The 14872-nt window shown below is 34.6% G+C and overlaps 1 protein-coding gene across 1 annotated transcript; it reads left to right on the forward strand.

Annotated features, from left to right (window-relative positions):
* The first annotated feature begins 13420 nt into the window (after positions 1-13420).
* LOC117119526 lies at positions 13421-14446 on the forward strand. The gene has a single exon (XM_033264352.1). The coding sequence runs from the start codon at positions 13421-13423 to the stop codon at positions 14444-14446; it is 1026 nt and encodes a 341-aa protein (XP_033120243.1).
* Positions 14447-14872: the final 426 nt, after the last annotated feature.

Here is a 14872-nt window from a genome sequence, read left to right on the forward strand (position 1 = left end):
GCTGTATAACACCTCTGTAATACACCAGGACGTTTATATGAATAAAACGTTGCTCAAATCATTTAGAAAAGCTCCCATCCATTTTTACAGATAACGCTGTATTTGCTCACCAAGTACGCTATTCTAGTGGTTTAGTGGGCAACATATGGACTTATGAAATGCAAACGTCGATAGACGATGGACAGGCGACAGTCACTGTCTCCAACGATGAATGTCTGCCATTTACCTTTAGTTTCACTGGCAAACATACAGAGCCTCCTGCAACAATATGTATAATATATTTTTACAATATATTATTAGTGGAGTTAGCAAGAATTTTACTAGGTTAGCAAGAGTTTTACTAGGTTAGCAGGAGTTTTATTAGATTACTCTGAATTTTACTAGGTTATCAGGAGTTTTACTTGGTTAGCAAGAGTTTTACTAGGTCAGCAGGGGTTTTACAAGGTTAGCAGGAGTTTTACTTGGTTAGGAAAAGTTTTACTAAGTTAGCAAGAGTTTTACTAGGTTAGCATGAGTTTTAAGTAGTTAGCAAGTGTTTTACTAGGTTAGCAGGAGTTTTAATTGGTAAATAAGTTAATTGCTATTCCCATGGCCCTGGGTAGTAATAATAGTAACAAAAATAATTATTAGGATTATTATTTAACTACTAAAAACAGTACTGTATCATTATTGTTATTGTAATATTATTTATAATAGAAGATGGTAACATAATATACCCTTTTATTGTCAAATATTCAACCAGTCTTCTTAAAAACCTGTGTTCTCATTATTCCTTATTTTATTTATAGTGGATGTGGTTGAATCAGGGGGTTACTTCAACATGCAGGAACTATTATGATGTTTCCAAATATTTTGTTCTGCCATCGTTTTGCCCGACAGAGGCGACACGATCAAACCAGTCCAAGGTAAGTTGCAGTCAGAGAAAGGGCGCCCTGTTCCTCCAAAATTGGAAATGTCTTATGGATTCCGAAATTGACTTGTATTTTAGGTAGACATTTTTGGAATTTTTTAAAGATACATATTGTTCCCTAAGTAACATTATAGAAATCATTGAAATTAATTTTGAACATAAATCAGTGTATTCAATAAAGTACCTTTAACCCTAAATTCACTCCGGATGATAAAATACTAGAATCACTTCCAGTAACCATCTCGCACGCCCGCGGCCGCCTTTGGCGTGTAGCATCTAGAATCGCATTGCAAGCACGACGATCGACCGTCTGCGCATTGTGTTTATCTTTGGAGTTTCACACAAAGCTCTATTCTCGCATGCATTATAAGTATCTAATATCATTTTCTTTTCCTCAATAATTTAGGTAAATGTGGTTCCGCTGACCGATGCTGCAAGGCGCATCGTTCATTCAAGAGGATTTATGTATACATGACGTAATCAAAAAACACGACACACTAAACCAGACATGACTAATATGCCACGGTCACTTGGTGGCATGGGTGTAGGTCGGTGGTAAACGCGGCCCCTCCTCCCCACATTTAAAGTGGGAGGGACATAATATCAATTGTAACCCCACTATTCACCGTTCTTATTTTACATATTATACAAATAAAAGCGAGTGGAAAGAACATCAATTACGAATGACTGTCAAATCATCTCATTCAAAAGCATGTAACATGAGCTATCAGAAGATAATTATAGACCTACGATGTTATTTTTCATTAATGTTATTTTGCAGAAATTATATAAGTGGGTTTTTCATTCAAGATTGTGAGGTATATTAAAACACTTCTTTTATGATGAACAATCAAAACCGTTGGATCCAGAGCGGATCCAGATTTTTTCAAACAGAGCAGGGTCGGTAATTTATTATAACAATTTTAATGAAAGAATGAATGAAATAAGTCAGGCTCCGGAGGAAAAAAAATTGATATGTTGTAGAACTGATTTTCTAATACATTAATGTTATTTTGCAGAAATTATATAAGTGGGTTTTTCATTCAAGATTGTGAGGTATATTAAAACACTTCTTTTATGATGAACAATCAAAACCGTTGGATCCAGAGCGGATCCAGATTTTTTTCAAACAGAGCAGGGTCGGTAATTTATTATAACAATTTTAATGAAAGAATGAATGAAATAAGTCAGGCTCCGGAGGAAAAAAAATTGATATGTTGTAGAACTGATTTTCTAATACAGAAAAAAAGTTATGACTAATATCTAGGGAACGGTGAATGAGATACAGATTTTTTAATATTTAAAAACTGGGGAAAAGTGGTGTAACCGCCCATTATTACACCTTTCCCCAGTTTTTGTCGAGTATTTACAAGTGTTCTATTCGACTGGTTGTCTTCGTTGAGTATAGGATTTTACCGCTGCGCTGGTGGGCGTGGTTTAATGAACAACGACCAGTCGAATACGGCCAATGCGTTTAGGGAAGAAGAAGAATAGCGTGACATCCTCGTCCAATATTTTGTAGATTCGTAAAATTGCTTTTTATGATAGGCCAATTTAATAGACATAAATAGGAGCTAAAAATACGAAAATTATTCACAAACTGTGAGCATCGTTGCCGACTTCCCGAATTTACGATTTGCTCTGAATTTTACAACGACGGTTACACACAGGCGCAATATTGGTCATATCAACATAATATCAATAAAAGCAGGGGTATAGCTATTCATTAGCTATAGCACAAAAAACTTAAGCTAGCCTTAGTAAAGCAATCAAATATCGAAATATATCACTATTTATGGCTATAGCAGATTACATCATAATTATGCTACTTATTGATATTGATATTAGTCTGATGTAGCTGGTTGTAGCAATTAATATCAACATTATAGCACTGATTTTTAATGAATTTTTCTGTAAAAATACATAATTATTTTTTACAATGCATAAATAGGAGCTAAAAATACGGATATTATTCACAAACTGTGGGCATCGTTTCCGACTTCCCGAATTTAAGATTTGCTCTGAATTTTACAACGACGGTGAATGGAAACACAACGAATACTATTATCATTGAGAAATATATAGAGGTATGGACATGCATAGTCTGCATTTGTAATTGGAATTGTATATTGTTGTAAAAAATTGTTATGCTCCACCTTCTTAATTATAATATTATAATTATTGTTTCAGATATTATGATTATGATGATGATGATGATGATGATTATTGTTATTATTATTATTATTATTATTATTATTATTATTATTATTATTATTTATTATTATTACACAATCTATAAATCTGATGATAAATATAATAATAATTTTGGCAATGAAATGCATTGATTTTAATATTAAATTAAGTATTATTATTTTGCCATTTGTGCTGGTATGTAAACACTTCAAATAAGACTTTAAACAGCCAGATTAAAATCGCGAACCTATAATCTAAAGATAAATAAATATTTTTATCATCTACAGAATATACAGGGTTATAGACCCCTTGGCAAAAACGTGCAACGAGATGGCTATTCCAGAGGGCACATCAATGGTCGAAAGGTGTATACTAGGTAAACCAACATGAGAAAAAGCAACGAATACCAGGGACAGTCTCTCATTCTGCTATAGGGCTACCGGTATTTCACTTGGCTTCGATCAAAAAAAAAAAAAAATTAATTTCATGACTTGGCAATAGCTTAACTCTACTTGCCTGGAACACACATATTTGGTATCTTTGAACCATCTGGATGTAACTTCTTCACACACATTTTTACCACAGGGTCAATAGTCCATACAGAATTCTAAGTACAATATAAAAATTACTTCAAAATATCAGTAAGCAAGAAACTAATAATCAATATAATGATATTGACGACCATAATCATTATCATCACCTCCACCACCATCCCATCATCAATGAACAGCATCATAAAAAAAATCGTTATAAAAGGAACGATTAATTGATTGATTGATTGCAATGATTGATTGATCATTATAATGATGATCGTTCGTCATCAACATCGTCGTCATTGTTATTTATACGTATTTTTATTAGCATTAGGTTCTGTTATTGGGCCTATTATCAATTACAATATGCCAAAGACAAGGCATTCCTTAAATTATGTCAATGTAAATTCATCTTTTCAATGACCGTTATGTTGAATATAAACGTTCATGAGGATGCAACAACCTCATTAACAAAATGATATAACGGTAACGCACACGCACGCATGATTACTTATGTGGGGACCCCCTAAGCTATCCCAATTCCCTTAAGTTGGGCACTCCCTGCGTCGTACCACGGTCGTACGTCCAACCCCGCTCCCTGTCAGGTCTGAACGGATCATCATAAAAACGATCCGTTGTGCGCGAGTCGTGGCGTTGCGTTCACCATTTATCGCGGCTTTGCGGTACCGTCTTGTAATCTTCGATTATTACGCTGTTCGTCCTGTATGTGCATAGGTGGTGGCATTGAAAAACATTCTTGATTTGTTAAAATTAGCAACAACTTTAGTAAGTTGTAAAAGACTATCGAAATACTGGTAATCTTGCTCAATGTGGTATCCAATAAGGGTGCCTGGAAATAGAAAAAAATGCATTATAATTAAATAATATTATGCTGCATTAATGTAGGTTAGGGGTGGATCGACCGACTATATTGGTAGGGGCCATGGCGACGTGCGGGGTGCCCAGCTGGGGATCAGGATTTGTGTTTGAGATTTGTGTTTAGAATTGCTTGAGCATAGACGCTGAATGGAACATCGAATTTAAATTGAAAAAAAGAAAAATAGCTTGCTTTGGAGCATTGCACTGCGCTCCCCCTTTCCTTTTATTTTCTACTCTCTATCACCCCACACACTGGATCCGCACCTGATTCAACTTCAACGGGTTCTGCCAAAAACACAACACGACTAGGCATACCTACAAAACAAGCAGTGCCACCGGGTCCGGTATGGTGGTCGCTTTGTATTTAGTCTAAACGAGATTAAGAAGCATAAAATATCGAATTAATCCAATAATGCACATTCGCACCGAATCTGAATTTCTGGATCGAAAGCCTGTGGAGGAACCGATCAGAAAATATCGTTTAGCACATAGGAGACGCGGTCCAAATTTCGGTTAGGATCCAATATGAATGCAGGTTTAATTTGTGTTATTCATTCATTCCATTTACACGTAATTATTACGTTGCATCAAGTTGTGCAGTCATGTACATACCCATACCGACAGTAAATAAATCTCAGGTTTCATACAGCATTTTGGTGGCACTAGGGCGTGTCCAATAACCACACAAGATAACACTAAGATGTAAGCATTTATTAGCCGCATATTTAACAAACGTTTTTAGTATAAAAGTAAGTTAGTATAGATCAATCGGTTATGGCTTAAAAGTTTGCCTATACTATTCGGATTTTCAATGGTAATGGTAATGGTGGGATATTTGTAGTGCGCCTTCCACAATAAAATCGTCTCAAGGCGCCGAAAAAAAGATAGGACCATAGATTATAAAAAATAAAATTGTATTATATCTTAAATTAATTAGCATATTATATTAACATATAATTAATTAATCAGAATATTTTTTTTTAATTTGTTATAAGTTAAATAAATAAAAACAAATAAATAAATAAATAAAGAAAATAAATAAACTAATAAGTAAACAAATATAAAATTAAATTTTAAAAAATAAATAAATAAAAATAAGTAAAAATAAAACGGCTGGTCGTTACTAACTCACGTGAATCTACTTATTAGGCCAACATCGATTTAACACAATGTTATCACAAATACACATTTCATCTACATAACCTCGCAATGGTAGTTTGAATATCCCCATGACACAAATGAGAGATATGCACACCAACTTTAAGGCTCGGGCTCGTACTTGTCTCCAGTGGCGTATCTAGAAGTCTTGAAACGTCATCAGCATGAGCTAATGTATCAATAATCGCTCTTTGAAAAAAACTCGTAATTTGCTATATTTACTAACAACCACTGTTATTTATCAATACAACCCAGGTAACAAGCCCATAAGGGACCCATATGCAGATCTATATGGGTACCATATGTGCTATCCTTGAGGAAACTTCCGGATTCTGCACCCAAGTTCCATGTGCGGCCCATCTGATTTAGCCTACATAGCCAAGATATATCCCATTTGTGCCCACATGGAACCCACATTAATTTGTAGGAATCCAAGATCCATGTGGGGCCACACATTTGTGACTTGGCTTCTAACTGGTTTGAATATTGTCTGAGTCAATGACCATGAGCTAGATGTACATTTCCGTAATTACTAATTTTCTGAAAATAAACTTTTCAATTGCACTAATAGTACAAAATAATTTCACTGCAATGATTAAACAAATCGGTAATTTCATTTTAACACATCAATCATTTTATTTATTTTGTAGAGAAAGCAATAATGTCAATTGCAAATACAAAATAGTGGTAAATGAAATCCAAATTTCTTAATGTCCCTCAATAACTATACAATTCAATTTTTCCAGCTTCTTGGAAAGTAAGAATATGTGAGGTCTCGCCACAAAATGAGTCTCATGGTTAGAAATTCAAAAATTGAGTTTATATTATATTTGGGTAGATCACATTATAAGTTTTCACTTGGTCTTTGAATGGCTTCCCTACTATAAGTAAATCCAGAGATGTGAGCATTTAAAGTTTAGGTGTATAAGAACCACGTTTTGAGAAAATCGACCTCAAAGATAAACTAATCTGTACAAATAATATGACTAGAATTGCAGAATATGTGTAGAGAACACTGTTTTGGCAAGAAAATTCACTTACATAGTATACAATCATAAAATATAAGTATCAAGTTATTCAAAAACATTCAATTTTTTGAAAATATTGACTTTTACCTGTTTTGGTGATTCACCAAATATTATATTCAGAATATCTCAATATTATATCACCAACGATGCGTCTCATTTCGTAGTGACACCTCACATATTCTATCGCTTTGATCGCATTGGGAATATCACATATTTAACGTTTTTACATATTATGAATATCCTTAAATTGATAGGGTCCATGCAAGAGTCAATAAGAATCGTCAATAGTTTCACCATGAACCATAGTAACAGACAGTGCGAATGCCTTTTTCTCTCATACTTGTCACAAATGTTATTAAGAATTATTTCACATATAGTTGCATCCTCGCATTTCAGAAACAAACAAACTGGCCCTGCAAAAAAAAAAAAAAAAAAAAAAAAAATACCTAAAGATAATAGCTTTTAAGATTTACTCACTTTATTTCAAATACAAAAAAAGACATGCAACACAACAAAAATTTTGAAAATTAATTTTTTCATTGACTTTTGTTTTTGTGCATATTGATATAGGGGACATGTTTCCTAACCCCTTTGGGACTACGCACAAACAACACAGCACAATTATGACAAACTGTTACATTTTTTATGCATTAGAGGGGTAAAGTAAATGTGTATAAGACGATCTAATTTTAATTACGATAAAGTATTTTTACTGGGCTTCAGCCTTCGATTTACCCAGTATCGTTTTTCAAAATGTGACATGTTTTACGCTAATTGCGAAGCACTTCCACAATTGCATCACAGATAAATACGACGCAATTATTTCCCTAGAATTAACTCCTTAGTCTTCAGCAAGGCCTGGCTGTAAAAACTAAGAGGTTTGGTGCACAACAATTTTCAAAGAGGTTAAATTACAGCATTTGCATAATAATACAAACAACTAATGTAAAACAAGAAACTTTTGTGACATGAAACTTTCGCGAATTGTGCACATATGAAAAAAAATGTTGGATTATCACTCCTGCGCACATTAACAAATTGGAAATATTGATGCGGGAAGAAAAAAAAACCCACCCTCATCACATTTTTTTTTAAAAGGACTATTAATCTAATAATTCTTTCTATGTGCCCTAACACCTGAATTTATTCATTAGATGAATACCACACAATAGATCATCTATGATGAAAATATCGTATTATGAATTCTAGGCTAGAAAAGCCTACAGCCTCTGTGTAATGCTAGCTAGGCCCCGGCATAAGCCTGTCTATCTGCTAGGGTTTATCTGGCCAGACACAGCTAATAATTACATGATATACACTCCTCATTAACATACGATATTCCTAAATTTTGCATGGTATTTGTGAATTTTTTTTGCACATGAAAGTTTAGCTGGTTTTACAGTATTAAACACTTTGATTGTCTTAAATATGATTTTATTAAGGATGTATTGAGTACTATTAATATAAGTATCATTCCATAATTCAATGAATATATTTATAGAAGCTAAGAAGATTGTGTTTTATGAATAATAAAGTAACATTGTAGTGCTTAGATCCACACACTAATCCTAAACCTTGTTATGTTACATGGATATTATTTCATCAATTGCTAAGGCGAGACTTCCTTTATTCCTTGTTTCGCGTACTTATTCTTTTAAAGAGTATCGGAGGAGGTTGGGATAAATATAAAGATAAAATTTAGTTTTCTTACTTAGCAAGCAGTTTTCCTAAAACATCCAGACGGAGGAGAAAATAAATAATGAATAAACAATTTTATTAGTGAGTGTAAAATAGGATGGTTAAATGCTTCAAATTCATATTTTATAATAATCTTTGGCGATTTCAAGGCAGTTTAGGGCCTAATAAACATTTTTAAAAACACATATTTTACTACAATTTTCATTTTTCCGTGGCGGAATAAAATAAAAAATAAAATGTTATCTTTATTGAAAAAAAAATATAAATATTTGCAGTAGGCAGATTTGTTAAACATGGTTTAAAAAAAGTCTCACCCAAACATTTGGTTTTTAGAATCAATCTATTAATTTTACTTACCGATTTTGACAATCTTTAGCTTCTGAAATTTCTTGGTACTTATTGATCCAGTTGAGATGAATTCAGGAGACAAAGTTGTTCAGGATATATTCAAATAAAACAAAAGATTATATTGTAATAGCACCAAATTCCATCACATGAAGTAGTTCTTGTATTTTGAAATTTTTGTTCTGTGATAATTTTAAATGAGGTGTTTTGTGCAAGTCCAAATAATGTAGTCTGTTAAGGGGACTCTCAAGCTGCACATCACAAAATCAACACACTACTGTAAAGGTACACAAACAGTTATTATATTATGAATAATACTGTAAAAAGCTGTGTTAACTACTTAGTTAAATATATTAATGAATGTAGGTTTTTCAAATCCAATGAAAGTAAATGAAAATAGAGTAAAAACAAGAAAGTAACAAACATAATGCTTTAATTAAAAAAGTATAAAACGACAATGTAGTATTTTGTTTACTATTATAATATCATGGAATTATAAAATCTAATTTTACGCGTACATTGTCTAATCCTTACCATTGACCAACTTGTGACAAGTGATGAAATTGAATCCCAATCAATTATATGTCTGTATATTACCATTCCCTTCAATAAAGTATCACTTATTATTATTGTTTTTACAACAAAACTCACCAATTGTTTGCACAAGACCATCTTCAAGAAGCGATCAAAATTATTATAATGCCTCCATAGAAAGTACTGGTATGTTGGCAGGTAGCACATTCCAACTAACAATTTAACGTTAAAAAACCTCATAAAAATGTACGAGTTTGGTTCAAAAAACGTTTTAATAAAACGAAATTTTGTGGAGTTTTGAAAGCGTTTTAATAACGTTTTAATGTAACGTTTAAAAACCGTCATTATAACGTACAAATAAACTTTGTTACATCGACTTTGGTCTTGTATCACGTTTTAAAAACATTTACAAAGGGTTTTTATTACGTTTGTAAAACGTTATAATACTACGTTTTAAAAACGTATATATGTGGAATTTTTAAAGCGTTTTAATAACAGTCAGAAACGTCATTATAACGTTATTTTGATGTTTTTAAACGTTTTTAAAACATTCTTAAAATGTGTTACAATACCAAAGTCAATGTAACTAGAGTTATTTTTAACTCTAGTTACGTTGACTTTGGTCTTGTAACACTTTTTAAGAATCTTGAAATAAATTCATTTGGATCCAAATATAATTTTTCATTTGTGTTAATTCAGTAAAAAAAAAAAAAAGTGAACACAAAAATGTGTCTATTTAATCTACAGTCGGCCTTCTTTGCTTTTTATAACTAATATTCTACGTGTAGTATGAGTTTTAGTATTATTTTCTGAAATGAAGTGATTTTTCATTACTGTTAAACTTGACTTAACAAAACACATTCTTTTGAATATCTCATAGTAAAACAGTTGCTATATAGCAGCTATAAACTTTTACTAAACTCCCAAGGCAACGCCAACTCAATAGATTTAATTACGAACGTATGTGTGATCACCCTTGTTAATATATTATTTGACTGCTGAATATTAGTCCTATTGTCGTAAACTGAATATATATTAAATTAACACTGCCCATTTGGGATGTAGGGCGGCGTATGAATATATCTCATTGTTATGCGGTCAGCCGTGAAATTGTAATGATCATCCCATGTCGTAAGCGGAAAACGACAGGGTGAGGCTTGGGTATGATTCGTTGTAATTGGTGTCGTTGAATGATTAAAGATATTATAGCATTTCGTCAACAGGTATGTAAACATGAACATAATCATTGTTAATATTGTATCACACAGGAGTAACCTCTTGTAAATATTGTTAGGCTAGATGAGGTTATGTGTATTTAAGGACGTTTTTATTTTGATGGCATCCTTCATTCGAAGCATAACTTTGTGTTGAACTGTCATCTTAATGTAGGTCACCTTGCTTTAGGGTGCAGCTAGGCCGTCGTAGGCAGGCTGAGAGTCTTTCAAAGTATAACCTATGATTTCATTGTTTATGGCTAGTGCATAGAAATTGAAGGTTTATCATATATTGTTAAAATTATTGATAATCAGTTACGATGTTGTTTTATCCATTATGCAACTTATTAGAAGAAAGATAAATTATGTTGAAGTTTAGAATACGGGGTATCGGGTGTTGTAGAACATGGTTGCTCTCGCAGTTTTCCATTAAGAAAGTAGAGTCGATGAGCGGCCGATGGTGGCGCTATATGTAAACAAAGTGAATAAGTAATTATAATAATAAAATAAAGTAAAATAATAATGGCTGCGCCCATGGAGCTAGTGTGTAATGATTAACGAGTTGGTCTAAGCTTATAGTTAATTATTGTGTCGCATAGGAATATAGCGTGATTATATTAGAATGTGTATTAGGTGAGTTGTTAAAGACGTTATGTATATTTTATCAAAGATTTCTGTGAGTCCTATTAGGTGAAGAGAAACTGTTAAAGTCTGGTACTCTATTGTAAGGAGAACGTGAAGTATTATAGTCTGTACATACCTCTGTTGGGTAAGTCAGGATGGCCAAGTTATACTTGCTAATAGCTATTTTTTTTATGTTTGCATTGAAATTATATTTTTTGTTGGTGGTTTGAATGCTATGAATAACAGTAGCATATATATAATTTTTGAGTATAGGCCTGATGCTTAGATTCAAAAGCAGCCTACACTGTTGTTATGATGATATTATTAATGTGATATTAATAGTGATATTATTAATATTATTTGATGTTGTGATTTTACATTATTGAAGGTAATCTTACATGACTGCAATGAGTTGTTTGTTTATTGTAGGAGTTTTTCTTTTGTTTCTTATGTTTTACTTGAGACTGGTGATTTGATTGTTGGAATTTAAGTTGGTTGCAGAATAAATAAACATACAGATCAGCAGCCATATCGTTGTACTAGTGTGTCTGTGTTCAAATCCCGGCCTACGACAAATGGTGTCAGAAGTGGGATGGCTGCAGTGAAGATCAAGTAGAAAACCCTCAACTTTGCGTGTGTACATACAGGAAACAAAGAAAGTGTACATATAGTTAGGTTGTTGTAAATTGGACTGGACTATTTTGTATCATTGTTTTGATTTTATATTTTTGTGTATTCGATAATTTTGTTTCAAATAATTTAGGATGGCTAACCCAGGTGGCGAGGAGGTAGGAGGTGCTGCGGCTGCTCCTGATTTGGCCCAGATGGTTGCGGCATTGACAGGTGCATTTAAGAATCTTTCTACGTCAAGAACAATGCCAGCCAAAATATTAAGCAAGTTTAAAGGACAACCAGACACTGCAGGTGACCTTTCATTACACGAATGGCTTATTGAATTCCATGATTATAGTGCTTTCTATAAATTAGAAGGAAAAGATAAAGCTCAAAGTCTGTTTACCCATCTCAGTGGGGCTGCCAAGGAATAGACTCTTTGTAGAGAGAGTGCTGTTAAGGAAGATAGTAAACAGATCATAGAATATTCTAAAGTTAAGATTTGGACCAAAAGAACGAGTTCAGTCTCTTAGTAGTGAACTTCATAATCGTGAGCAGTTGGAAGGTGAGACATTGACAGAGTTTAGCAACGTATTGATTAAACTGTATGATCGAATGGAGGCTGCGGCCAGTGCCGATGAAAAGGAGGCGTTGTCTAAGTTAAAAGATAGTACCTTGAAAGAAAGGTTAGTGAGAGGGGCCCGAGACAAAGGAATTCAGCGGGAGCTGAGGAGAATCGTAATTGCCAGTGAAGACAAATCCTTCCTGAAAATATTCTAGAATTGTTTCAAGCCCAACGCCTAGTCAAGGTGAAAGTTAGAGAGATAGCCGAAGTACAGGTTGTGTCACGAGGTGATGAGGATGACATCCGCAAATTGAAGGATGAGGTTAATCAACTGAGGAAACTGTACAGGATATGGTTAGTGTAGTAAAATCCATTAAGCCTGTTGGAATTGAAAGGAAGGAGAGTGAATTGTGTTACAACTGTGGTAGAAAGGGTCATCGAAGGAGAGATTGCCGTGTACCTGTTAAGTGTTACAATTGTGGTAAAATGGGACATATGAAATATAATTGTCCACATTGGGGAAAATTACCATTGAAACAGAGTGATGTGAGACAGGTTCAGGTGCAGGAACACCAAACGGAAACGGAAATTGTACCAGAGGTTCGAACAGCATCGCATGTCATGCAACAGGGTACCAGTGAAGACCTGAAATCATTGTTAATTTCAGAAAGTCCCACGGCGGAGTTGTTAATTGCTGGAAGTAGGATCGGGTGTATCTTAGATACTGTTGCTGAGACTAGTTTGATCCCACTGAGTTTCTACAGAGAAATTTTGCAACCAAAGTTGGGTTCTCTTGGATGCGGAGATGGAATCAAGATTGTAGGTGTTACAGGCATCACGATTCCTATTGCCATTACATAAAGACATTAGTAACCTTACCAGGGAAGTCAGCAGCGATTGGCTTTCTGGTAGTAGAGGACCAGGTAATCACGAAACGGAGATCAAAATTTCCAGTGATTTTGGGGTGCAATGCATTGAGAGCTTTGTTTAAGAACGACAAAGTACATGATGACTCATGGGATGTTGTAGATAGTGCATTCTAAACTGAAGTGACACAACCAATAGAGGGGTTAAAACTGAAGACTAGAAGTAAAAGTGAAGTTTTGCCCCCTCTTGCAGTGAGGAGAATGGAGTGTGTAATAGACAATTCTAATAAAGAAATGGATATCCTGGTGGAGTCTAGAGCAGAAGGTCCAGTTAAAATTTATGAGGGTTTTCCTCAGCGAGATGGAATGGTGTACCAACTTACAGTGGCAAATGAGAGTGAGAGAGAAGTAGTAATAACTCCTGGTACCGTATTAGCTTCAGCTGTGGCAGTCGATATGAAGGAAGAAGTGCTTGCAGAACCTATGAATGGATTCATTGGAGTGACAATTGCTGAAATAGCTGTGGAAAAAGGGATGCCTCAGGATGGACCAGAGTTTGGATTACAAGTGACTGCAATCGAGGGGCCAAGTGAAGCAGGTACAGAATATTTGTGTAAAGATGGAACCAGACTGGTTTTGCCACGTGGGGTGAATTTGGTTGGCGTTGATCAGGTCGAAGCTGATATGATAGCAAAATTGCTTCATAAGAATCAGACGGTTTTTTCTCAAGATAGTATGGACCTTGGGTTCTGCAATGTCATTCCCCACCAGATCAATTTGAAAGACGGGAAACCAATCCGGTTACCATACCGACGGATACCACCAGCACAGATACCAGAAATCAGGCAGTTACTGCAAGAAATGCTAGAGAAGAGGATCATTAGAAAATCTAAAAGCCCCTTTGCAAGTGCTGTAGTGCCAGTCCGTAAGAGAGATGGATCCTTACGTCTATGTGTAGACTATCGTCGTTTAAATCTACAAACAGTTAGAGACTCGTTCCCCCTCACTCGCATAGAGGAAAGTTTAGAAGCTATGAGTGGTGCGAAGTTCTTCACTTCCTTGGATCTTGCACATCGTAACTTTCAGGTTGCGATGCACCCAAACAGTGTGGAGAAAACAGCGTTTATGGTGCCTTGGGGATTATTTGAGTTTACTAGAATGCCTCAAGGACTGATAAAGCTTTTCAGCGTGTCATGGAATTGGTTTTTGCTGATCTTAACTTATCACACCTTATTATTTATTTGGATGATATTTTGGTTTTTGCACCTACAATTGAAGAGCATGTAGAACGATTGAAGATGGTGTTTGAGCGTTTGGAAGAGTTTGGACTGAAGCTGAAGGGGAGCAAGTGTAACTTCCTTTGCAGTGAAGTGAATAATTTAGGTCATGTAGTGAGTGCAGCCGGAATAGATGTGGATCCTGGTAAAACATCTCGTATCAAGGATTGGCCGCTTCCTACCAACGTAGAAGAGTTAAGGTCATTTTTAGGACTAGCGTCCTATTATCGAAGATTTGTTACAGGTTTTGCTCATATTGCTGGTCCACTGCATCCATTGGCTGGTAACAAGGCGAAATCCAGAAAAGCTAAAAGATACACTAGCACAACACGGTTACAAGACAGCTATTTTCATTGGACCCCAGAAGCTGATGCTTCCTTTAATGAATTAAAGACAAGATTGACATCTGCACCAGTTCTGGAATATTCCCGATTTG

Source organism: Anneissia japonica, unplaced genomic scaffold (assembly GCF_011630105.1).
Source record: "Anneissia japonica isolate Jap-2015-1 unplaced genomic scaffold, ASM1163010v1 scaffold287892_len502923_cov169, whole genome shotgun sequence".
NCBI classification, from domain to species: domain Eukaryota; kingdom Metazoa; phylum Echinodermata; class Crinoidea; order Comatulida; family Comatulidae; genus Anneissia; species Anneissia japonica.

Coding starts and splice junctions, on each gene's coding strand:
- LOC117119526 (XM_033264352.1), top strand. CDS start 13,421: ATGGAGTGTGTAATAGACAATTCTAATAAAGAAATGGATATCCTGGTG.